General features: G+C 38.0%; 1 protein-coding gene across 1 annotated transcript in view; it reads left to right on the top strand.

Moving 5' to 3' along the window:
• The first annotated feature begins 4,825 nt into the window (after nucleotides 1-4,825).
• LOC123933608 (phospholipid-transporting ATPase ABCA3-like) overlaps nucleotides 4,826-27,541 on the top strand; it is a 138,512-nt gene continuing 115,796 nt past the window's right edge. The window contains 3 exon segments of the mRNA XM_045992948.1: nucleotides 4,826-4,918; nucleotides 5,418-5,422; nucleotides 5,960-6,086. Coding sequence (XP_045848904.1) covers nucleotides 4,826-4,918; nucleotides 5,418-5,422; nucleotides 5,960-6,086 — 225 coding nt within the window.

Below are 27,541 nucleotides of genomic sequence, written 5' to 3'. Positions count from 1 at the left end.
TTTATTTTCCACTTATTTCTGAATTTTCCAGATTTCCTTCTTTTACTGATTTCAAATTTCATTTTAGTGTGGTCGTGTTCATGGAAGATTGGAAGATACTTTGTATGATTTCAGCCTTTTAAAATTTATTCATACTTGTTTTTTAGAGAGAGGCAGGGGAGGAACAGAGTGAGAGAGAGAGAGAGAATCTTAAGCACACTCCATGCTCAGTGCAGAGCCGGATACAGGGCTTTATCTTATGACCCTAATATCATGACGTGAGCTGAGATCAAGATCAGTTGCTTAACTGGCTGAGCCACCCAGGCTCCCCTGTTCAGAGTTGTTTTGTGGCCTAATGGTCTGTTCTGGAAAGTGTTCCTTGTGAACTTGAGAACAGTATGTATTCTGTTATTACTGGGTAGATTTTTCTGTATATGTTAATTCCAGATGTTTGTGCTGTTGTTCATGACATTCATTTCATTACTGATTTCTGCCTTGTTGTTCTGTTTGTTATTGAAAGTGGGGCATTGAAGTCTCCAATGATTATTTTTGAGTTCTCTATTTCTCACTTAATTCAGTGCAGTCAGTTTTTGCTTGATATGTTTGGTGGCTCTGTTATTAGGTTCTTTTTTTTTTTTTAAGATTTTGTTTATTTATTTGACAGACAGATCACAAGCAGGCAGAGAGGCAGGCAGAGAGAGAGAGGGGGAAGCAGGCTCCCCACTGAGCAGAGAGCCCGATGTGGGGCTTGATCCCAGGATGCTGGGATCATGACCTGAGCTGAAGGCAGAGGCTTTAACCCACTGAGCCACCCAGGCACCCCTGTTATTAGGTTCTTAAATGCTTCTAATTTTATATTTTGATGAGATGACCTTTTAATTTGCATATAATACACTTCTTTGTCTCTTAACAATTTTTTTCTTAAAGTATGTTTTGTCTTTTAGTAGTACAGTCATTCCTTCTCTTCTTTTGCTTACTGTTTTCATGGAATATCTTTTCCTTTCCTTTAACTTTCAACTAATGTTTGTCTTTGGATCTAAAATGGGTCTTTTTTTTTTTTTTTGCTTTTTTTTTTTTAATTTTATAAAATGGGTCTTTTGTAGACATGCTTTTATATCCATTCTGCCAATCTCTACCTTTTACTTACTTATTTTTACTTAATTTTATCTCTTTAATGTAAATAAAATTTCATTTACCAAGAACTTGAAACTTGCCCTAGATAGGCCAGGAAAATGCTTCCCTGAATAATACAATCTCTGACTTTTAAATGAAGAATTCAGTTCACTTACATTTGATGTAATTAATGATGAGGTAAGATTTCAGACATTTTTCTCTGGTTTCTTTATGCCTTATTTCATTTTTGTTAGTGACTCCATTACTGTCATTTTTGTAACATTTTGATTCCTTTTTTGTTTCTTCTACAATATATATTTTAGTAGTTTTTCTAGTGGTTGTCCTATTGATTATATTTAGCATCTTTGTTTATAATAATCTAGATGAATTAATACTCACTTAATTTTAGTAGTATACAAGAATTTTGCTCCTATTTACCTCTGCTTCCCCCTTTATTTTATTATTGTCACAAATTGTATCTTTTTACATTGTTTGCCAAATAAATATGAACTTACATATTTTTATGCAGTTGTCTTTTAAATCATATGAGAAAAATGAGTGTAAGAGAACATTAATACTGGCTTTATATTTACATTGTAATCCTTGCTGGTTCTTTATTTCTCCATGTGAGTTTAATTTAGTGTCTAGTGTCTTTTCTATTGCATTTTATCTATTACAGTTTTGTATAATGTTTTAGTTGTACTAGAGATTACAAAATATAATCTTGTAGTCTATTTAAAGATTTTATTTATTTATTTGATAGAGATTTCAAGTAGTCAGAGAGACAGGCAGGCAGAGAGGAGGAAGCAGGCTCCCTGCTGAGCAGAGAGCTGAGTGGGGCTTGATCCCAGGACCCTGAGACCATGACCTGAGCTGAAGGCAGAGGCTTTAACTCACTGAGCCACCCAGGCACCCCCTGTAGTCTATTTAGAATCAATATTTTATCAGTTAAATTGGAGTGTAGTTTTATGACCATATTGGTACTCTTACTACTTTTCCCCCTTCATACTGCATTTGTCTTACATTTTCATTTATTGAACTCTTCATCAACTAAGTATATTCTTTATTTTCAACAATCAAATTATTCTAAAGACTCAGGAAGAGAAGAATAACCTGTTTTGATTTGTCCAGGTGTTTACCACTTCTTTTCATTTCCTCTTTCTTCATTTCTTATGTTCCATGTTTCCTTCTATTTTCATTTCTCTTCTCTCTGAAGAGCTTCCTTTTATTATGGATCAGACCAGCTGTCAGTGGAGGCAATTAGTTTTCCTTCATTTGTGAATGTCTTTATTTCAAACCTGCATTTCTGAAGAATTTCTTTGCTAAATATCCAATTATACCTTTTCTCTGCTTTTTAAAAACTTTGGCCACTTCCTTCTGGCTTTACTGATGCCAGGCTGTTTTTCAGATCTTTGTCTCTTTATAGGCAATGTGTTGTTTTCCTTTGACTTTTTTTCAAGAGTTTTTTTTTAATTTGTCTTAAGTGTTTATCATTTTTATTATGATTTGTCTAGACATATCTTGTTTTGGGTTTGCACAGCTTTTTATATCTACAGGCTTGTGTCTTTTGCCACATTTGGGAGTTTGCAACCATTATTTAAATATCTTTTCAAGATGACACTCTTTCTTCTGTCTTCTGAGACTCTGATGTATTGTATGTTAGACTTTATTAATGTTGTTCCACATAATCCTGAGGCTCTGTTCATTTTTTCAATCTCCTCCTCCCCTGTTTTGTTCATACTGGATAATTTCTGTTGCTCTTTTTTCAAGTTCATGGACTCTTTCCTCTGTCATCTTCATTCTGCTATTGAGTCTGTCCAGTGACTGTTTTATTTTGGTTACTTTCAGTTCTAAAATTATCCTTTCATTTTTCCTTATGTTTCTATGTTTTATAATACGTTTCTTTGCTGATAATTTATACTTTAAATTATGTTTCAAGACTGTAATTGTTCTCTTGAGCATTATAACAGTCGTTGCTTTAAAGACTTTTTTTCAGGTAGTTCCAACATCTCTGCCATGTCATCATTGCTATCTGTTGATTTTCTTTTCCTGTGCAACCTGAGACTTGTGGTTTCTTGCATGCTGAATAATTTTGGATTACATTCTGGACGTATGTGTATTAAACTATGAGACTCTGAGTTCTGTTTTTAAATCCTATGGGGAATTGACCTGGCTTTAGGGTTGCCAGATTTAGCAAATAAAATATAGGACACACAAATAAATAAATAAATAAATAAAATATAGGACACCCAGTTAAATATGAATTTCAGATAAAGTATGGATATTTTAGTATAAGTATGTGCCCCCAATATATTTGTTATTTATATGAAATCCAAATTTAACTGAACATCCTGTATTTTATTTGGCAGCCCTACTTGGTTAGGTTTAAGCCACAAGTTCCATCCCATCTCTGTGGACTGTGGTTGCAATGTCAATTCAGTTTTTTTTTTAATTTGTAATTTTTTATTTGAGAAATTGGCAGTCACTTCAGGCACAGGAACAATATAAGTACCATTTTTTAAGGACATGTTAAATCATCATCTTATTTATTTATTTGTTTTTGAAGTATAGTTGACACACAGTGTTAACGTTAGTTTCAGGTGTAAAACATAGTGATTCAGCAACGTTTTATATTATACTATGCTCACTATAAGCGTAGCCATCACCTGTCAGTATACAATACTATTAAAATACCATTGACTGTGTTCCCTATGTTGTACCTTTCATCCCTGTGAGTTATTCATTCCATAACTGGAAACACTCCCCCTCACCCACTTTTGCCCATTTCCCCATCCTTCTCCCCTCTGGGAAGCACCGCTTTGTTCTCCCTTTTTATAGGCCCGTTTCTGCTTTGTTTGTTTGTTGTTTGTTTTTTTTTTTTTCAATTCCACATACAAGTGTGAAGTCACATGGTATTTGTCTTTCTCTGTCTGACACATCTTACTTAGCGTAATTTCCCCTAGGTCCATCCATGTTAATCACTGTCAGTTCAGTTTTTTAAAACTGTGCTGTTCTATCTGGATTTTCCTGGGCCTTAGTCTTACAGCTCACTCACCAAAGTGATTAGTGTGCTAACTGGGATGAGATCAATTTATGTTCAGGCCAAGGCTGAGCTCCTCCTATTCCTCTCTCTCTCCTGTACCTTTAGGTTCTCTGAGGCAGTATTCATCTTGGTCTTCTGGCTAGAAACTGCCTTTACCATGAATGTTTGCCACCAAAAATTCAGAAGCACTTGAGGTGCTTCTCCTTGTTGCAGTCCCTGATACTCTTTCTGGTTCACTCACTGAAAGCATGTGACACCTTTTAGTACTAATGCAATACACACCACATCCTTCTGCCCCTTTAGTATGTCTTGAAGTCCAGTTCTGGTTTTGAAAGCCCTATGAGACTGTTAAAAGTGGTACATTTATGAAGGCAGTTCTGGCACATGGTGCAATATGGATAAACTTTGAAGACATTTTATGCTAAGTGAAATAAGCGAGTCACAAAAGGACAAATACTGTCTCAATGAAGTAATTCCACCTATATGAGGTACCCAAAGGAGTCAAATTCATAGGTACAGAAAGAGGAATGGTGGTTGCCAGTGACCAGGGGGAGGAAGGAATAGAGAGTGATTGTTTAGTGGCCAAGGAGTTTTAGTTTGGGAAGATGAAGAAATTTCTGGGGATAGATAATGGTGATGGTTGCACAACAACGTGAATGTGATTGGTGTCATTGAACTGTACAATTAAGCATGGTTAAAGTGGCAGACGTACGTTCTGTATATTTTATCACAGTTTTTAAAAAGGGCATAGTAACAAATCACTCCAGGGGAATACGTTATAAGGTAAGTACTGTGATTTTTCTGATTTTACAGATGATAAGCAGCTATAGGTTATTTTGCTCAAAATTTTACAGCTTGTGAGAGAGTTAGACTTTGAACTCAAATAGCCCAACTTTAGATCAATTACTGTACTATTCACACCATGAGGAAAGGATCACAATTGTTTTGAATATACTTAATGCCTAGCATAGATATGGCACAGAATAGATATTAAATAGGAAGATTTCAGAATTATAATTTGTAGGAATTTATCTCAGAGCCAATCAGAATAATAATTGACATTCCAAATTTACATCTTTCTTTGTGAATGTGGGGCTGCAACCTATTATATTTTGAATCTCTGTCATCTAATATTTTCATACATATTAGAAGACCATTAGATGTGAATATAATGAACTAATATAAAAATAGGAGCAGACAAGTACTTATTTCAAGATTGATGAAAAAAGAGTAAAGCAATGAAGTAATCCTTTCAGTTGATTAAATTTAACATTTTTGCCAGGTGATGTAAGTTGTTGAAATGTTTACTTCCCGTTGAAACTCCATTCTTTGTGATAAAATGGACTTGTTGTGGCTCAACCAATTTGCAGTCCTCCTCTGGAAAAATTTCGTTTTAAAGGTAAGTGGAGGTGTCTGCAGGAAATGATTGTAAAGGCTAATGAACCTGAAGGGGGAACTTTAAATAGTTTTTTCACTTCGTTTTAGTTTATGGGGCTTTTTTTGGTCCTTTTTGTTCCATGGCTTAATGTAGCAATTCTAATTCTGAAGAGTACTCATAGGATATTTCAATAGAATAGATAGTGAAAATTGGAAAAGGGTGAAAAAGGCTAGAAAGCCATTCATATTGTAGAACGGAGCTGAACAATATGTTTAAATTGTATACACATATAGCACAAGAGTATAGAATCACACATATATACACGTATATAGACTCTTAATTATCACAATCCTTTTGTTTCTTTTGCAGAAAAGGAAGATACTTTCTTTAGTTGTGGAAATCTGCATGACAGTCTTCTTCTCTCTATTGATTTTGCTTTATTGCAGCAATATAAAGAAGACGTTTCAGAATGTCACGGTTTTCCGTCCTATGTTTTTGATGTCCCCGCCTGATTTCATCTTTAATGGGAACTTTGAATATGAATTAGCTTATGTGCCTTCTAAAAGTGATGTGGTAAAAAATATTATTGAGATGGTGAAAAACACATTAAATATCAATTTCACAATTTCACAGTAGAAATTGTGATGTCTAAAATATTTTTTGTGGGAATGCCTGGGTGGCTTAGTTGGTCAAGCATCTGCTTTTGGGTCAGGTCATGATCCCAGGGTCCTGGGATGGAACCCTGCATCTGGCTCCCTGCTCTTCTGGGAGCCTGCTTTTCCCTTTCCCTTTCTTTGCTACCCACCCCCCCCCCCCCAGCTTATGTGCTCTCTCTCTTTCTCTCTCTGTCAAATAAATAAAAATCTTAAAAAAATTTTTTTGGTAGCATAATTATTAGCTTGCTTTTGAAGAGACATACTTTAGTGAGCATAAACTTGTGCATTAATCTCCTGAATATAATAATATGAGCTCTGTCACATAGTATCAGACATATTCTTGTCATAGTCATAAACAAAATATATTTAAAATTAGATGATGGAATTATGTAATTGTAAATCTCTGTCTCTGACTGCATTCTTAAACTAGGGTCAGCACTTAGTAGTGTGCCAAAGAGACACAAAACGTCAGGATGACTTGAGTAGTTTCTTCTTGAATGCATGCATAAACTCTACCTTGAGATTGTTAATTTTACACATTTTAATGAAAATATTACTTAAGTGTGATATATGAATGCATTTGAAAAGAGTAAAACAGTGTAGAATTGTACCGGAACAATCCTCATTGCCTTACAGTCGCCTCCCTCTGCACCTGTTTCTCTTCTCTGTCTCCAGTGTTAAAAACACTGTCAGAATTTTGGTAAGCATCTCTCCCATCTTGTCTCATGATTTTACATGTGTGTGTGAGTTTATTCTGTTACATACTCACACAATTATGTATTTTTTCATTTTAAGGGCAGGGCTTTGAGATGGGAAGGATAGAAACTGTATATTTACTTTGCTATCTTAAAAACCATCTTTAAGGGGCGCCTGGGTGGCTCAGTGGATTAAGCCGCTGCCTTCGGCTCAGGTCATGATCTCAGGGTCCTGGGATCGAGCCCCGCATCAGGGTCTCTGCTCCGTGGGGAGCCTGCTTCCTCCTCTCTCTCTGCCTGCCTCTCTGCCTACTTGTGATCTCTCTCTGTCAAATAAATAAATAAAATCTTAAAAAAAAAACAAAAACCATCTTTAAAAAATAAAGCTTTACATTGTATAACTTAATGCAAAAGTCCCATGGATTTTAAAATTAGAGATGAATCTCCAAAGAACATTAATGCTTGTGATGGGTTTAAAGTTACCTTTTTAACTATCCATTTATGTGAAGGTAGGGAATAGAGAACAGGCTACTGTGCTCTTATGGAAAAGTCTAAGAGTTATTGTTACTCTGTCATAAAGCCTTCATGAGAAAGTGTGTCTGAAGAATGGAGTAGAAGTCGATGCGTTGAAAGTCTGTGGCTGCATTTGTTAATTAATGTCTAAGAGAGTAAAGTGCTAATTTAAAGGGAAGGAAGCTGAGAAATTTTCCTCCTCTTGATTAGGCCAGACACCTTGTTCTAATTTCTGTTGAACCATTTCTAGCACAATAGCTCAGTAGATATGAGAGGATATGTGTAAAAGTCTTCATTTGGAAAACTTACTCAGATTATATATTCAGATTATAATCCACTCTGAAGAATTATAACTTCTTTTTTTTAAATTAACATATAATGTATTATTAGCCCCAGGGTTATAGGTCTGTGAATTGCCAGGTTTACACACTTCACAGCACTCACCATAGCACATAACCTCCCCAGTGTCCATAACCCCACCACCCTCTCCCTACCCACCTCCCTCTGGCAACCCTTGCTTTGTTTGAGATTAAGAGTCTCTTATGGTTTGTCTCCCTCCCGATCCCATCTTGTTTCATTTATTCTTTTCCTACACCCCAAATCTCACCCCCCCATTGCATCTCCACTTTCTCATATCAGGGAGATCATATGACAGTTGTCTTTCTCTGATTGACTTATTTTGCTAAGCACAATACCCTCTAGATCCATCCATGTCATCGCAAATGGCAAGATCTCATTTCTTTTGATAGCTGCATAGTTTTCCATTGTATATATATACCACCTCTTCTTTATCCATTCGTCTGTTGATGGACATCTAGGTTCTTTCCATAGTTTGGCTGTTGTGGACATTGCTGCTATAAACATTCAGGTGCACGTGCCCCTTCGGATCTCTACGTTTGTATCTTTAGGGTAAATACCCAGAGTGCAATTGCTGGGTCATAGGATAGCTCTGTTTTCAACGTTTTGAGGAACCTCCATGCTGTTTTCCAGAGTGGTTGCACCAGCTTGCATTCCCACCAACAGTGTAGGAGGGTTCCCCTTTCTCCGCATCCTCGCCAGCATCTGTCATTTCCTGACTTGTTAATTTTAGCCATTCTGACTGGTGTGAGGTGGTATCTCATTGTGGTTTTGCTTTGTATTTCCCTGATGCCAAGTGATGTGGAGCACTTTTTCATGTGTCTGTTGGCCCTCTGGATGCCTTTGCAGAAATGTCTGTTCATGTCCTCTGCCCATTTCTTGATTGGATTATTTGTTCTTTGGGTGTTGAGTTTGCTAAGCTCTTTATAGATTTTGGATACTAGCCCTTTATCTGATATGTCATTTGCAAATATCTTCTGCCACTCTGTCAGTTGTCTTTTGGTTTTGTTGACTGTTTCCTTTGCTGTGCAAAAGCTTTTGATCTTGTTGAAGTCCCAATAGTTCATTTTTGTCCTTGCTTCGCTTGCCTTTGGCTATATTCCTAGGAAGAAGTTGCTGCGGCTGATGTCGAAGAGGTTGCTGCCTGTGTTCTCCTCAAGGATTTTGATGGATTCCTTTCTCACATTGAGGTCCTTTATCCATTTTGAGTCTGTTTTCATGTGTGGTGTAAGGAAATGGTCCAATTTCATTTTTCTGCATGTGACTGTCCAATTTTCCCAACACCATTAGTTGAAGAGGCTGTCTTTTTTCCATTGGACATTCTTTCCTGCTTTGTCGAAGATTAGTTGACCATAGAGTCGAAGGTCTATTTCTGGGCTCTCTATTCTGTTCCATTGATCTGTGTGTCTGTTTTTGTGCTAGTACCATACTGTCTTGATGATGACAGCTTTGTAATAGAGCTTAAAGTCTGGAATTATAATGCCACCAACTTTGGCTTTCTTTTTCAGTATTCCTTTGGCTATTTGAGGTCTTTTCTTGTTCCATATAAATTTTAGGATTATTTGTTCCATTTCTTTGAAAAAAATGGATGGGATTTTGATAAGGATTGCATTAAATGTGTAGATTGCTTTAGGTAGCATAGACATTTTCACAATATTTATTCTTCCAATTCCTGAGCATGGAACATTTTTCCATTTCTTCGTGTCTTTCTCAGTTTCTTTCATGAGTACTTTATAGTTTTCTGAGTATAGATTCTTTGCCTCTTTGGTTAGGTTTATTCCTAGGGATCTTATGGTTTTGGGTGCACTTGTAAATGGAATTGACTCCTTAATTTCTCTTTCTTATGTCTTGTTCTTGGTGTAAAGAAATGCAACTGATTTCTGTGCATTGATTCTATATCTTGATACTTTACTGAATTCCTGTACAAATCTAGCAGAATTGGAGTGGAGTCTTTTGGGTTTTCCACGTATAGTATCATATCATCTGCAAAGAGTGATAGTTTGACTACTTCTTTGCCGATTTGGATGCATTTAATTTCTTTTTCTCGTCTGATTGCTGAGGCTAGGACTTCTAGTACTGTGTTGAATAGCAGTGGTGATAGTGGACATCATCCCTACCATGTTCCTGACCTTAGCAGAAAAGCTCTCAGTTTTTGTCCATTGAGAATAATATTCATGGTGGGTTTTTCATAGATGGCTTTGATAATATTGAGGTATGTGCCCTCTATCCCTACACTTTGAAGAGTTTTGATCAGGAAGGGATTCTGTACTTTGTCAAATGCTTTTTCAGCATCTATTGAGAGTATCATATGGTTCTTGTTCTTTCTTTTATTAATGTATTGTATCACCTTGATTGATTTGAGGATGTTGAATCAACCTTGCAGCCCTGGAATAAATCGCACTTGGTCGTGGTGAATAATCCTTTTAATGTACTATTGGATCCTTTTGGCTAGTATTTTGGTGAGAACGTTCACATCTGTGTTCATCAAGGATATTGGTCTGTAATTCTCTCTTTTTTTTTAAATTTATTTATTTATTTTTATTTGCTTATTTACAGCATAACAGTGTTCATTGTTTTGGCATCACACCCAGTGCTCCATGCAGTACGTGCCCTCCCTATTACCCACCACCTGGTTCCTCAACCTCCCACCCCCACCCCCTCCTGCCGCCCCTTCATAACCCTCTGGTTGTTTTTCAGAGTCCATAGTCTCTTATGGTTCATCTCCCCTTCCAGTTTCCCTCAACTCCCTCTCCTCTCCATCTCCCCATGTCCTCCATGTTATTTGTTATGCTCCACAAATAAGTGAGACCATATGATACTTGACTCTCTCTGCTTGACTTATTTCGCTCAGCATAATTTCTTCCAGTCCCGTCCATGTTGCTACAAAAGTTGGGTATTCATCCTTTCTGATGGAGGCATAATACTCCATTGTGTATATGGACCACATCTTCCTTATCCATTCATCCGTTGAAGGGCATTTTGGTTCTTTCCACAGTTTGGCGACTGTAGCCATTGCTGCAATAAACATTGGGGTACAAATGGCCCTTCTTTTCACTACATCTGTATCTTTGGGGTAAATACCCAGCAGTGCAATTGCAGGGTCATAGGGAAGCTCTATTTTTAATTTCTTCAGGAATCTCCACACTGTTCTCCAAAGTGGCTGCACTAACTTGCATTCCCACCAACAGTGGAAGAGGGTTCCCCTTTCTCCACATCCTCTCCAGCACACGTTGTTTCCTGTCTTGCTAATTTTGGCCATTCTAACTGGTGTCAGGTGGTATCTCAATGTGGTTTTAATTTGAATCTCCCTGATGGCTAGTGATGATGAACATTTTTTCATGTGTCTGATAGCCATTTGTATGTCTTCGTTGGAGAAGTGTCTGTTCATATCTTCTGCCCATTTTTTGATATGATTATCTGTTTTGTGTGTGTTGAGTTTGAGAAGTTCTTTGTAGATCCTGGATATCAACCTTTTGTCTGTACTGTCATTTACAAATATCTTCTCCCATTCCGTGGGTTGCCTCTTTGTTTTGTTGACTATTTCCTTTGCTGTGCAGAAGCTTTTGATCTTGATGAAGTCCCAAAAGTTCATTTTTGCTTTTGTTTCCTAGGCCTTTGGAGACATATCTTGAAAGAAGTTGCTGTGGCTGATATCGAAGAGGTTACTGCCTATGTTCTCCTCTAGGATTCTGATAGATTCCTGTCTCATGTTGAGGTCTTTTATCCATTTCGAGTTTATCTTTGTGAACGGTGTAAGAGAATGGTCGAGTTTCATTCTTCTACATATCGCTGTCCAGTTTTCCCAGCACCATTTATTGAAGAGACTGTCTTTTTTCCATTGAATATTTTTTCCTGTTTTGTCGAAGATTATTTGACCATAGAGTTGAGGGTCCATATCTGGGCTCTCTACTCTGTTCCACTGGTCTATGTGTCTGTTTTTATGCCAGTACCACGCTGTCTTGGTGATCACAGCTTTGTAGTAAAGCTTGAAATCGGGTAACGTGATGCCGCCAGTTTTGTTTTTGTTTTTCAACATTTCCTTAGCAATTCGGGGTCTCTTCTGGCTCCATACAAATTTTAGGATTATTTGCTCCAGCTCTTTGAAAAATATCGGTGGAATTTTGATCGGAATGGCATTAAAAGTATAGATTGCTCTAGGCAGTATAGACATTTTAACAATGTTTATTCTTCCAATCCAAGAGCATGGAACAGTCTTCCATCTTTTTCTGTCTTCTTCAGTTTTTTTCATGAGTGTTCTGTAGTTCCTCGAGTACAGGTCCTTTACTTCTTTGGTTAGGTTTATGCCCAGGTATCTTATGGTTCTTGGGCTATAGTAAATGGAATCGATTCTCTAATTTCCCTTTCTGTATTTTCATTGTTCGTGTATAAGAAAGCCACTGATTGCTGTACATTGACTTTGTATCCTGCCACGTTACTGAATTGCTGTATGAGTTCTAGTAGTTTGGGGGTGGAGTCTTTGGGGTTTTCCATATAAAGAATCATGTCATCTGCGAAGAGAGAGAGTTTGACTTCTTCCTTGCCAATTTGGATACCTTTTATTTCTCTTTGTTGTCTGATTGCCGTTGCTAGAACTTCTAATACTATGTTGAACAAGAGTGGTGAGAGTGGGCATCCTTGTCGTGTTCCTGATCTCAGCAGGAAGGCTGCAAGCTTTTTCCCATTGAAGATGATATTTGCTCTGGGTCTTTCATAGATAGATTTTATGAAGTTCAGGAATGTTCCCTCTATCCCTATACTTTGAAGCGTTTTCATCAGGAACGGATGCTGGATTTTGTCAAATGCTTTTTCTGCATCAATTGAGAGGACCATGTGGTTCTTCTCTCTTCTCTTATTGATGTGTTCTATCACACTGATTGATTTGCGAATGTTGAACCAACCTTGCAACCCAGGGATGAATCCCACCTGGTCATGGTGGATAATCTTTTGAATGTGCTGCTGGATCCTGTTTGCTAGGATCTTGTTGAGAATCTTTGCATCCATATTCATCAGTGATATTGGTCTGAAATTGTCCTTTTTGGTAGGGTCTTTGCCTGGTTTGGGGATCAGGGTAATGCTGGCTTCATCAAAAGAGTCTGGAAGTTTTTCTTCTGCTTCAATTTTTTGGAACAGCTTCAGGAGAATTGGTGTTATTTCTTCTTTGAAAGTTTGGTAGAATTCCCCAGGGAATCCGCAGGTCCTGGGCTGTTGTTTTTTGGGAGGTTTTTGATCACTGCTTCAATCTCATTACTAGATATCGGTCTATTCAGGTTGTCAATTTCTTCCTGGTTCAATTTTGTGAGTTTGTAGCTTTCCAGGAATGCATCCATTTCATCTAGGTTGCTTAGCTTATTGGCATATAACTGTTGGTAATAGTTTCTGATGATTGTTTCTATTTCCTTGGTGTTAGTTGGGATCTCTCCCTTTTCATTCATAATTTTATTAATTTGGGCTTTCTCTCTTTTCTTTTGGATTAGTGTGGCCAATGGTTTATCGATCTTATTGATTCTCTCAAAAAACCAGCTTCTAGTTTCATTGATACGTTCTACTGTATCTCTCGTTTCTACCTCATTGATCTCTGCTCTAATCTTGATTATTTCCCTTCTTGCATGTGGAGTTGGTTTGATTTGTTGTTGATTCTCCAGTTCTTTAAGGTGTAGAGACAGCTGGTGTATTCTGGATTTTTCAATGTTTTTGAGGGAGGCTTGGATGGCTATGTATTTCCCCCTTAGAACCGCCTTTGCTGTATCCCATAGATTTTGGACTGAGGTGTCTTCATTCTCATTGGTTTCCATGAATTGTTTAAGTTCATCTTTGATCTCCTGGTTGATCCAAGCATTCTTAAGCAAGGTGGTCTTTAGCTTCCAGGTGTTTGAGTTCCTTCTGAACTTTTCCTTGTGATTGAGCTCCAGTTTCAAAGCATTGTGATCGGAGAATATGCAGGGAATAATGTCAGTCTTTTGGTATCGGTTGAGTCCTGCTTTGTGACCCAGTATGTGGTCTATTCTGGAGAAGGTTCCATGTGCACTTGAGAAGAATGAGTATTCTGTTGTTTTAGGGTGGAATGTTCTGTATATGTCTATGAGGTCCATCTGGTCCAATGTTTCATTCAATGCTCTTATTTCTTTATTAATTTTCTGCTTCGATGATCTGTCTATTTTTGAGAGAGGCGTATTAAGATCTCCTACTATTATTGTATTCATATCAATATGGCTCTTTATCTTGATTAATAGTTTTCTTACGTAATTGGGTGCTCCCATATTGGGGGCATAGATATTCACAATTGTTAGATCGTCTTGGCGGATAGTACCTTTAAGAATTATGTAGTGTCCTTCTGTATCTCTGACTACAGTCCTTAGTTTAAAATCTAATTTATCTGATATGAGAATTGCTACTCCGGCCTTCTTTTGAGGCCCATTGGCATGAAAGATGCTTCTCCATCCCTTCACTTTCAGTCTTGGTGTATCCTTAGGTTCAAAATGGGTCTCTTGTAGACAACATATGGATGGGTCCTGTCGTTTTATCCAATCTGCAACCCTGTGTCGTTTTATGGGCGCATTTAGGCCATTCACATTGAGAGTGATTATTGAGAGATAGGTTTTTATTGACATCGTGTTGCCTTTGAAGTCTTTCTGTCAATAGATTGTTTCTATATTTCTGTTCAATGATATTCTTAGGATTTTTTCTCTTTTATAGGACCCCCCTTAATATTTCCTGCAGTGTCGGCTTGGTGGTTGCATAGTCTTTTAAGCCTTGCTGGTCTTGGAAACTCTTTATCTCTCCATCCATTTTAAATGTCAGTCTTGCTGGATAGAGTATTCTTGGTTGCATGTTCTTCTCATTTAGTACTCTGAATATATTTTGCCAGCCCTTCCTGGCTTTCCAGGTCTCTGTGGAAAGGTCTGACGTTATTCTAATGGGCTTTCCTCTGTATGTAAGAAGCTTCTTTGTCCTAGCTGCTTTTAAGAGGGTCTCTCTTGAAACATAATTCCTCATTCTAACTATATGGTGTCGTGAGGACTTTCGAGAATTTAAAATCTTGGGAGGAGATCTCTCTGCCTCTAGTACATGAACGTTGTTTCCATTCGTGAGATTGGGAAAATTTTCATAGACAACTTCTTCCACTATATCTTCTAGACTTCTTTCTTTTTCCTCCCCTTCAGGGATTCCAATAATTCTGACGTTGGAACGTTTCATGGCATCGTTTATTTCCCTGATTCTGTTTTCGTGGCTTCTGAGCTGTTTGTTCCAGGCTTCCTCCTGATCCTTTCTCTCTATCTGTTTGTCCTCCAGATCACTAATTCAGTTACCCTAGCTTTTAGAGAATTTAGATTAGATTGGAACTCATTGAGAGCATTTTGAACATCATCCCTGGTGGCTTTCAGTTCTGCCCTAACATTGTGAACATCATCCCTGGTGGCTTTCAGTTCTGCCCTAATCAATTCTGTTTGGTCATCCATGGCTTTCTCCAACCTAGCTATTGCCTGGATAATTGTTAGTCTGAATTCCTTTTCTGACATATTGTCTATGTCGATAGCCATTAGCTCTGTTGCAGAAGGCCCATCCTCTGTATTTTTCTTCTGTTGGGTATTCCTCCTCCTAGTCATTTTGGTAAGAGATGACTAAACAGATGCAGCTGGACTTATCGATTGTGGTGCAGTCAAGGTGCACCCTGGAACGCTTCTGTGCAATCAGGATTCCCCACCCAAATGAGAGAAAAAAGAAAAGAAAAAGAAATAGAGAAGAAGAAAGAAAAAAAAAGGGGAAAGAAAAAAGGAAGAAAAAAAAAGAGAGAGAGAGATAGGAAAAAAAGGGAAGATACAAGAGAAGGCTCAACCCAAATGGGCCACAAGGTAAGATTTGTGGAGTATACAAACAAAAACAGACAGACAAAAAGAGTGATAAAAGTATATGACAAGAGAAAAAAATATGTATATATAAGCAAAAAAAAGGGAAAAACCTCCTCAGAAAGAACCCCAAGTATAAGATTTATATATTGTCAGGACAGACACAAATTCACAGAAACACTGACAGAAGGAAAAATTGGGAGAATGGTTATAGATTCTCAGTGTGGGTGAGGAAGGTTATTTTGATTCTTCCTGAAGGTATCTTGATGTTTTTGTTAAGGGACTCAACTTTCCTAAGTTACAGGGGGATTAGAAACTGGTTTGCCTATAGGGGTAGCATTGATTGGGGAAAGGGGATTACCTTGAAGTTTAACTCTATATGTATAGTAGAAAATAAAAATTAAAAAAAGAATAAACTAGACTAAACTAAGTTAAAATTAAAAAAGAATTAAAAAAAATAGAAAAAAGAAAAACACGGGTGTATGTATCAAAAATTTCAGGTTAGAAGGTTATTAAAGAATTTGATGTACTGGACATCTCAGTGTGATGGTAAATAGGTTAAAAATTATGTGTATGTATAAAAAAAAAAGAACCAGAATATTGGCAACGAGTTAAAAATAAAAGTTGTATTTATGAAGTAGTGGTCGTTGTTCTCTTGTAGTCTTTTTTTTTTTTTTTCTTCCTTCCTGGTTGGTTTTCTGGGGGAGGGACCTGCCACGTGGGTTTTCAGACAATGATGTTCCCTGAGTTAGGTCCTCCAGCTCCCCTCAAGGGGGTGAGCTCTTTTTTTTTTTCAGGAAACTGTTTTGTTTTTTTTTTTTTTTAGCCTTTTGTTCTCTGGGGGTTTTTATGTTCTTTCATCTGCTTTCTCTCGCCTTGACAGCTTTTGATGGTTTTTGGAGGTTTAGAGGAGAGCAAACAGCACCCCAACCTCCCTCTCAAAGAGATGCCTCAGACTGTTTTGCAAAAGCTGCTGGCAGAGTTGGTTCTGAGTCACTGTCCCTGGGGATGCAGGAGCTCCTCGTTGTGCCCAAAACCAGGGCAGCGGTGGCTGTCTAGGCAGCTCCAGACCGCCAGAGAGGTTCCGAGCAGAGATCGCGCACTGAGATTTTCCCGCTGTCCCGGGCTGGGAATGTCTGTTTTTTCCGGCTGCCAGAGCTCCAGGCTAACGCCTATGAGCACCTATCCCAAGGGAGGGTGTGGGACGCGCGCGTTTCAGGATTGCCGTCAGGCCAGGCTCCCAGCCCCTCACCGGAGCCAGACCCCACTCGTTCTCGGGCGCGCTGGCCTTCAGGTGCACTGGCCGCTCAGGGACGGAGACCTGATTTCTCCGCCGCACTCTCTCTGGCTCCACACCAGGGGAGGCTGTCCTGGGTCCGGGGACTTAGGTCCCTGACCCTAACCGCCCAGGTTCCCACTATTACCCCCCCCCCCCACTGCGATCCTTTGCTGTTTGTTTTTTGAGTGCTTTCAACCAGACTCCAAGTTAATGCTGGTCCCCAGACGCAGAGCACTCTCGTGTTGGGGTGTTACTTTCCAATCGGTCACCTCTGGTGGCTCCCTCCCCCTTTTGTTTATCTTCCGATATCAGTCCGATGCTCCCAGTCTGCTTTACCTGCCACTGGCGTCTTCTGCTCCAGTAGAGATCCAGACGTGTATAATTCTGATCTCAGGCTGATTTCATGGGTGGTCGGAGTTCTTTGGTAGGTAATCAGCTCACTTTGGGGTACAGGTTGAAATGGTGCCTCCTCCTACTTCCCCGCCATCTTGACCCCTCTGTAATTCTCTTTTTGATGGGATCCTTGTCTGGCTTTGGGATCAAGGTAATGCTGGACTCATAAAATGAGTTTGGAAGTTTTCCTTCCATTTCTATTTTTTGGAACAGTTTCAGGAGAATAGGAATTAATTCTTCTTTAAATGTTTGGTAGAATTCCCCTGGGAAGCTGTCTGGCCCCGGGCATTTGTTTGTTTGGAGATTTTTGATGACTGCTTCAATCTCCTTACTGGTTAATGGTCTGTTCAGGTTTTGTATTTCTTCCTGATTCAATTGTGGTAGTTTATATATCTCTAGGAATGTATCCATTTCTTCCAGATTGTTAAATTTGCTGGCATAGAGTTTCTCATAATATCTTCTTATAATTGTTTGTATTTCTTTGGTGTTGGTTGTGATCTCTCCTCTTTCATTCATGATTTTATTTATTTGGGTCCTTTCTCTTTTCTTTTTGGTAAGTCTGGTCGGGGGTTTATCAATCTTATTAACTCTTTCAAAGAACCAGCTTCTAGTTTCTTTGATTTGTTCTATTGTTTTTTTCATTTCTATTTCATTGATTTCTGCTCTGATCTTTATTATTTCTCTTCTCCTGCTGGGTTTAGGCTTTCTTTCTTATTCTTTCTCCAGCTCCTTTAGGTGTAGTGTTAGGTTGTGTATTTGAGACCTTTTTTGTTTCTTGAGAAAGTCTTGTATCGCTTTTCATTATCATTTGTTTCCATGAATTTTTTTCGATTCTTCTTTAATTTTATGGTTGACCCATTCATTCTTTAGAAGGATGCTGTTTAGTTTCCATATATTTGGATTCTTTCCAAATTTTCTCTTGTGATTGAGTTCTAGCTTCAGAGCATTGTGGTCTGAAAATATGCAGGGAATGTTCCCAATACTGGCTGAGACCTGATTTATGACCCAGGATGTGATCTGGAGAATGTTCCATGTGCACTAGAGAAGAATGTGTATTCTGTTGCTTTGGGATGGAATGTTCTATATATATCTGTGATGTCCATCTGGTCCAGTGTGTCTTTTAAGACCTTTATTTCCTTGTTGATCTTTTGCTTGGATGATCTGTCCATTTCAGTGAGGGGAGTGTTCAAGTCCCCTACTATTACTGTATTATTGTTGATGTGTTTCTTTGATTTTGTTATTAATTGGTTTATGTAGTTGGATGTTCCCATGTTAGGGGCATAGATATTTAAAATTCTTATATCTTCTTGTTGGACAGACCCTTTGAGTATGATATAATGTCCTTCCTCATCTCTTATTATAGTCTTTAGCTTAAAGTCTAATTGATCTAAGGATTGCCACCCCAGCTTTCTTCTGATGTCCATTAGCATGGTAAATTGTTTTCCACCCCCTTACTTTAAATCTGGAGGAGTCTTTGGGTCTAAAATGAGTTTCTTGTAGACAGCATATTGATGGGTGTTTTTTTTTTTTTTTTAATCCATTCTGATACCCTGTGTCTTGATTGGGGCATTTAGCCCATTTACATTCAGCGTAACTATTGAGAGATATGAAGTTAGTGCCATTATATTACCTGTAAGGTGACTGTTACTGTATATTGTCTCTATTCTTTTCTGATCTACTACTTTTAGGCTCTCTGCTTAGAAGACCCCTTTCAATATTTTCTATAGAGCTGGTTTGGTGTTTGCAAATTCTTTTAGTTTTTGTTTGTCTTGGAAGCTTTTTATCTCTCCTTCTATTTTCAATGATAGCCTAGCTGGATATAGTATTCTTGGCTGCATGTTTTTCTCGTTTAGTGCTCTGAATATATCATGCCAGTTCTTTCTGGCCTGCCAGGTCTCTGGGGATAAGTCTATTGCCAGTCTAATATTTTTACCATTATATGTTACAAACTTCTTGTCGTGGGCTGCTTTTAGGATTTTCTCTTTGTTGCTAAGACTTGTAAATTTTACTATTAGGTGACAGGGTGTGGACCTATTCTTACTGATTTTGAGGGGTGTTCTCTGTGCCTCCTTGTTTTTGATGCTTGTTCCCTTTGCCATATTAGGGAAATTCTCTCTAATAATTCTTTCCAATATACCTTCTGCTCCCCTCTCTCTTTCTTCTTCTTCTGGAATCCCAGTTATTCTAATGTTGTTTTGTCTTATGGTATCACTTATCTCTCGAATTCTCCTTTCATGGCCCGGTAGTTGTTTGTCTCTCTTTTGCTCAGCTTCTTTATTCTCTGTTATTTTGTCTTCTATATCACTAATTCTCTCTTCTGCCTCACTTATCCTAACAGTAAGAGGCTCCATTTTTGATTGCAGCTCATTAATAGCTTTTTTTATTTCAATTTGGTTAGATTTTAGTTCCTTTATTTCTCCAGAAAGGGCTTTTATTTCTCCAGACAGGGTTTGTCTAATATCTTCCATGCCTTTTTCGAGCCCGGCTAGCACCTTGAGAATTGTCGTTCTGAACTCTAGATCTGACATTATTACCAATGTCCGTATTGATTAGGTCCCTGGTCTTTGGTACTGCCTCTTGTTCTTTTTTTTTTTTTTTTTTTTTTTTTTGTGGTGAGTTTTTCCGCCTTGTCATTTTATCCAGATAAGAATATATGTAGGAGTGAATAAAATACTAAAAGGGTGGCAAAGACCCCAGTAAAATGTGCTTTAACCAAATCAGAGGAGACCCCAAATTGTGGGGGGAAAAAAGGGGGTAAAAAGAAGTTCAGAAGCTGTTCTAAAAAATTGAAGCAGAAGAAAAACTTCCAGACTCTTTTGATGAAGCCAGCATTACCCTGATCCCCAAACCAGGCAAAGACCCTACCAAAAAGGACAATTTCAGACCAATATCACTGATGAATATGGATGCAAAGATTCTCAACAAGATCCTAGCAAACAGGATCCAGCAGCACATTCAAAAGATTATCCACCATGACCAGGTGGGATTCATCCCTGGGTTGCAAGGTTGGTTCAACATTCGCAAATCAATCAGTGTGATAGAACACATCAACAAGAGAAGAGAGAAGAACCACATGGTCCTCTCAATTGATGCAGAAAAAGCATTTGACAAAATCCAGCATCCGTTCCTGATGAAAACGCTTCAAAGTATAGGGATAGAGGGAACATTCCTGAACTTCATAAAATCTATCTATGAAAGACCCACAGCAAATATCATCTTCAATGGGAAAAAGCTTGCAGCCTTCCCGCTGAGATCAGGAACACGACAAGGATGCCCACTCTCACCACTCTTGTTCAACATAGTATTAGAAGTTCTAGCAACGGCAATCAGACAACAAAGAGTAATAAAAGGTATCCAAATTGGCAAGGAAGAAGTCAAACTCTCTCTCTTCGCAGATGACATGATTCTTTATATGGAGAACCCCAAAGACTCCACCCCCAAACTACTAGAACTCATACAGCAATTCAGTAACGTGGCAGGATACAAAGTCAATGTACAGCAATCAGTGGCTTTCTTATACACCAACAATGAAAATACAGAAAGGGAAATTAGAGAATCGATTCCATTTACTATAGCCCAAGAACCATAAGATACCTGGGCATAAACCTAACCAAAGAAGTAAAGGACCTGTACTCGAGGAACTACAGAACACTCATGAAAGAAATTGAAGAAGACACAAAAAGATGGAAGACCGTTTCATGCTCTTGGATTGGAAGAATAAACATTGTTAAAATGTCTATACTGCCTAGAGCAATCTATACTTTTAATGCCATTCCGATCAAAATTCCACCGATATTTTTCAAAGAGCTGGAGCAAATAATCCTAAAATTTGTATGGAATCAGAAGAGACCCTGAATTGCTAAGGAAATGTTGAAAAACAAAAACAAAACTGGCGGCATCACGTTACCCGATTTCAAGCTTTACTACAAAGCTGTGATCACCAAGACAGCATGGTACTGGCATAAAAACAGTCACATAGACCAGTGGAACAGAGTGGAGAGCCCAGATATGGATCCTCAACTCTATGGTCAAATAATCTTCTACAAAACAGGAAAAAATATACAATGGAAAAAAGACAGTCTCTTCAGTAAATGGTGCTGGGAAAACTGGACAGCGATATGTAGAAGAATGAAACTCAACCATTCTCTTACACCGTGCACAAAGATAAACTCAAAATGGATAAAAGACCTCAACGTGAGACAGGAATCTATCAGAATCCTAGAGGAGAACATAGGCAGTAACCTCTTTGATATCAGCCACAGCAACTTCTTTCAAGATATGTCTCCAAAGGCCAAGGAAACAAAAGCAAAAATGAACTTTTGGGACTTCATCAAGATCAAAAGCTTCTGCACAGCAAAGGAAACAGTCAACAAAACAAAGAGGCAACCCACGGAATGGGAGAAGATATTTGCAAATGACAGTACACACAAAAGGTTGATATCCAGGATCTATAAAGAACTTCTCAAACTCAACACACACAAAACAGATAATCATATCAAAAAATGGGCAGAAGATATGAACAGACACTTCTCCAACGAAGACATACAAATGGCTATCAGACACATGAAAAAATGTTCATCATCACTAGCCATCAGGGAGATTCAAATTAAAACCACATTGAGATACCACCTGACACCAGTTAGAATGGCCAAAATTAGCAAGACAGGAAACAACGTGTGTTGGAGAGGTTGTGGAGAAAGGGGAACCCTCTTCCACTGTTGGTGGGAATGCAAGTTAGTGCAGCCACTTTGGAGAACAGTGTGGAGATTCCTGAAGAAATTAAAAATAGAGCTTCCCTATGACCCTGCAATTGCACTGCTGGGTATTTACCCCAAAGATACAGATGTAGTGAAAAGAAGGGCCATCTGTACCCCAATGTTTATTGCAGCAATGGCTACGGTCGCCAAACTGTGGAAAGAACCAAGATGCCCTTCAATGGATGAATGGATAAGGAAGATGTGGTCCATATACACAATGGAGTATTATGCCTCCATCAGAAAGGATGAATACCCAACTTTTGTAGCAACATGGACGGGACTGGAAGAGATTATGCTGAGCGAAATAAGTCAAGCAGAGAGAGTCAAGTTTCATATGGTCTCACTTATTTGTGGAGCATAACAAATAACATGGAGGACATGGGGAGATGGAGAGGAGAGGGAGTTGAGGGAAACTGGAAGGGGAGATGAACCATGAGAGACTATGGACTCTGGAAAACAACCAGAGGGTTTTGAAGGGGCGGGTGGGGGGGGGTGGGAGGTTGAGGAACCAGGAGGTGGGTAATAGGGAGGGCACGTACTGCATGGAGCACTGGGTGTGATGCCAAAACAATGAACACTGTGGAAATAAACAAATAAAAAAAATAAAATTAAAAACACACACACACACAAAAAGATAATCACTAACTTCTAAAACCCTATGTCAGGGGCACCTGGGTAGCTCAGTGGGTTAAGCCGCTGCCTTCGGCTCAGGTCATGATCTCAGGGTCTTGGGATCGAGTCCCGCATAGGGCTCTCTGCTCAACAGGGGGCCTGCTTCCCTCTCTCTCTCTGCCTACCTCTCTGCCTACTTCTCTGCCTACTTGTGATCTCTTTCTGTCAAGTAAATAAATAAAATCTTAAAAAAAAATAAAACCCTATGTCAGTGTTACCTGGTTTTAAACTTAGCTATCCTTTTGTGGTCTGTGTAGTTATAACTCAGCCATTTTCTTTGCTGTGTACTATTACATTTAATGAATATATCACAATTTATCACTCTTCTGTGGATGGATGCATGGTTGTTCAAGTATTGGGCTATTACAGTAAGCTACTGTGAATATTTTAGAGCACATGTGCACATTTTTTTGTTGGGTTTATACCTGGGATTGAGGTTGATGTTTTCAACCCTGTTAAATAAGGCCAAATGTTTTGCCAAAATGTTTTTGCCAGTTTGTTCTCTTAATCAGTATTGTATGGGAGTTAACTCTTGGTCTGTATGTATGCCAACACTTGGTGGTGTTAGTCTTTTTAAAGTTAACCATTCTGGAAGGCATATATTGATATCTCATTGTGGTTTTATTTTATTTTAATATTATATATTTATACATTTATTTATTAAATTTAAGTTCAGATAGCCAAGGTACAGTATAATCATTGTTGTTTTAATTTGATTCTCCTCATTAACTGATGTTGTTGAACATCTTTGCATATACGTATTGGCCACACAGATATCCTCTTGTGAAATATCAGTTCAGAAGTCTTTTCCCCATTTTTCTTTGGGGTTGTGTGTCATTCTTCATCTATTTACAAGCATTCTTTATATATTTTGAATACTAGTTTTTAGTGTGATGTTTATATTGCAAGTATTAACTCCCAGTCTCTAGCTTGTCTTAATGGTGTCTTTGGATTTATAAAAGTTACTAATTTTAATGTAATAAAGTCTTTAACCTTATGATTAGTGCTTTCTGTGTCCAGCGTATGCTGGCTGAGTTCTCCCCAGGTCTTTAGATACTCTTCTTTTCTAATCTTCGTATTTCAGCTTCTAAATTTCCCTCTAGTCATAACTTTAGTTGCAACCTACAAATTTAAGTATAGTGTTTTCTTTATCATATGGTTCAAAGAGTTTCTAATTTTCATTTCGGATTTTTTTCTTTGACCCATAAGATAATTAGAAAAGCATTTAAAAATTTTCAAACATATTAGGAGCCAGTGTTTGAGGTAAACTTTTTGAAATCTTAATGACATTAGCTTTGTGGGCTACTCTGTAGCCAATTTTAGCAAATGTTCCCCATGCACGTGTGCACTAAAACAGTGTGTACTGTGTGTTCCATGGGTGCAGTTTCTCTGCACCTTATAAGTAGTCATGTTGTTCATGTTTTTTTGAGAGAGAGAGAGGAGGTTGGGAGGGACAGAGGAAGAAGGTGACTGAGAATGTTAAGCAGGCCCTAAGCCCATTGCGGAGCCCGATGCAGGGCTGGATCTCACAACCCAGAGATCATGACTTGAAACAAAATCAAGAGCCAGACACTTCACCAACTGAACCACCCAAGCACCCCTGTATTGTTCATATCTTTTTAAAACTTTTTATTATCTTTTTTTTTTAAAGTAATCTCTACACCCCGTGTAGGGATTACTTAAACCCCCAGTGGGGGTTGAACTCACAACCCTGAGGTCAAGAGTCACATCATGCTCTACTGACTTGATCAGACAGGCTTCCTTGTTGTTCATATGTGTTTTTTTTTAAAGATTTTATTTATTTATCTGAGAGAGAGAGAGCATGCACATGTGTCAGGGAGAGGGACAAGTAGATTCCCTGCTATGCAGGGAGCCTGATGCAGGGCTTGATCCTAGCACACCTAGATCGTTACCTGAACTGAATGCAGATGCTTAACTGAGCCACCCAGGTGCCCCTGTTTATATCTTTAACATGGATTTTTATGTTAGTATATCAGTTATGGGGAGAAGTATGTTGAAGGTCTCCCTCTATTTTTATTGATTATTGAGTTGTTGGTGTTCATGATCGATTGTTATTAGAGCACTTTTTTATGATAGCTGCTTTAAAGTCATTATTAGACAATTCTAATATCTGTGTCATCTTGATTTGGCATTTGAGGATTTTCTTTTTGTTTTTAGAGTTTAGATTTTCCTTATCTTGGTTTGTTGAGTAATTTGGGGTTGTATCTTGAATATTTTGAATATTGTGTTATAAATCCCTTGATCATTTTGAAAATTTTCCATTTCAGTTTCTAGCTATCTCTTCGTGTTTAGAATACACATTTTTGCAAATGGCAAAATCCCATTCTTTTTCATGGCCAATTAATATTTCATTATATATATGCTACATCTTGCTGATCCATCTGTTGATAGGCAGTTGGGTTGCTTACATATCTTGGCTACTATAAATAATGCTACAGTAGACATAGGGATGCGTATATCTTTTGGAATTAGTGGTTTCATTTTCCTTTGGGTAAATACGCAATAGTGGAATTAGTAGATCATATGGTAATTCTATTTTTGATTTTCTGAGGAACCTCTACACTGGTTTCCACAGTAGCTACACCCGTTTGCATTCCCACCAACAGTGTGAGAGGGTTCCTTTTTCTTTATATCCTCACCAATGCTTATTTCTTGTCTTTCTGATTCTAGCCATTCTGGCAGATATAAGGTATTATCTCATTGTGATTTTGATTTGCATTTCCTGAGGATTAGTAATGTTGAACATATTTTTATGTCTTGATTATCTGTATGTCTTCTTTGGAAAAATGTCTATTCAGGCCTCTCTCCATTTTTTTAAAATTTTTTTTAAAGATTTATTTATATGACAGAGAGAAATCACAAGAGAGGCAGGCAGAGAGAGAGGAAGGGAAGCAGGCTCTCTGCTGAGCAGAGAGCCCGACGTGGGACTCGATCCCAGGACCCCGAGATCATGACCTGAGCTGAAGGCAGCGGCTTAACCCACTGAGCCACCAATGGATTCCCTGGCCTCTCTCCATTTTTTAAGTAAATTATTTGTTTTTTTGGTGTTGAGTTGTGTAAGTTCTTAATATATTTTGGGATGATAACCCCTTACTGGATATATCATTTATAAATACCTTCTCCCATTCAGTAGCTTGTCTTATTTTTGTTGATTGTTTCCTTTAATGTGCAGAAGCTTTTTATTCTGATGTAGTCCCAATAGTTTATTTTTGTTTTTGTTTCTAGATATATCTAGAAGAATGTCACTATGACTGATGTCAAAGAAGTTACTGACTGTCTTCTCCTCTGGGATTTTAATGGTTTCCTGTCTTATATGTAGGTCTTTAATCCATTTTGAATCTTTGTCTGTGGTATAAGAAGATGGTCCAGTTTCATTCTTTTGCATGTTGCTGTCCGATTTCCCTAGCACCATTTGTTGAAAAGACTATTTCCATTATATGTTCTTCCTTTTTTGTAGAAGATTAATTGACCATATAGTTGTGATTGATTTCTGGATTTTCTGTTCCATTCTGTTGCTCACTGTGTCTGTTTTTGTGCCAGTACCGTACTGTTTCAGTCACTACAGCTTTGTAGTATAACTTGAAATCTGGAATTGTGATACCTCTAGTTTTTTCTTTTCAAGACTACTTTGGTTATTCAGGGTCTTTTGTGGTTTCATATAAATTCTAGGATTGTTCTAGTTCTGTGAAAAATGCTGGTGGTATTTTGATGGGGATTCCATTAAATTTGTAGATTGCTCTGGAAGTGTAGACATTTTAACAATATATGATCTTCTAATCTGTGAGCATGGAATTTCTTTCCATTTGTGTCATCTTTAGTTTCTTTCATTGGTATTTTATAGTTTCAGAGTATGGGTCTGTCAGTTCTTCAGTTAAGTTTATTACTAGGGTTTGTTTTTTTCTCCACATCCTTACCAACACCTGTTGTTTATTATGTTTTTGATTTTAGCCATTCTGATAAGTGTGAGGTGATACCTCATTTGAGTTGCATTTCCCTGATGATAAGTGATGATGAGCATCTTTTCATGTGTCGTGGCTATTTGTATGTCTTCTTTGGAGAAATGTCTGTTCATGTCTTCTGCCCATTTTTTAATCCGATTTTTTGGCTTTTGGGTGTTGAATTTTATAAGTTCTTTCTATATTTTGCATACTATGCTGAATTATGGTTCATGAAGCTCACTTCTAAAACTCCACTTCTAAAATAATCTTGCCCATTATGTTACTTGGATTTTAGTTTTGTAGATGAGGACATTGAGGCACAGAGAGGTCAAAGAGTTTGCTCAAGGTTATATTGCTGGTAAGTGGCAGGAAGAATGAGGATTCAAACTGGGGTATCAGTCTCAGATTTATTGTACCAGGGAAAATTAGCCTCAGAAATGTACAGAGACAGCATGGTGGAAGGGGAGGAGCACAGAACTGGGAGCTCGTTGTGTGCAACTTTGTAGAAGCAACTCACCCTCTTTGAGTCTGGCTTTATGATCTGTAAAATTAGGAGGATTTATGTAAATTAGGGAATGGCAAACTTTACCTGTAAACAAAACCAGATAACACATATTTTAGGCCTTGCAGCCCTTATTACAGCTATCAGCTCTATTGTAGGATGAATGCAGCTCCAGTACAGAAATGAGTGAGCATGGCTTTATGCCAATAAAACTTTAGTTATAAAAGTATGAGGGAGCCTGGATTTAGGCCACAGGCTGTAGTTTGCCTGTCCCTGCTTTAATCTGTAATTGAATTAAAGCTTATATACCTTCCTTTAATATTTCTGGAGGTAGAACATAATAAAAAGAAAGGTGGTCTTATTTTTTGTGTTTAAATTTTTAATTAAGTATTTCTTGTGTT

This window comes from Meles meles, chromosome 21 (genome assembly GCF_922984935.1).
Source record: "Meles meles chromosome 21, mMelMel3.1 paternal haplotype, whole genome shotgun sequence".
NCBI classification, from domain to species: Eukaryota; Metazoa; Chordata; class Mammalia; order Carnivora; family Mustelidae; genus Meles; species Meles meles.
This window is presented reverse-complemented; position numbering and strand designations above follow the sequence as displayed.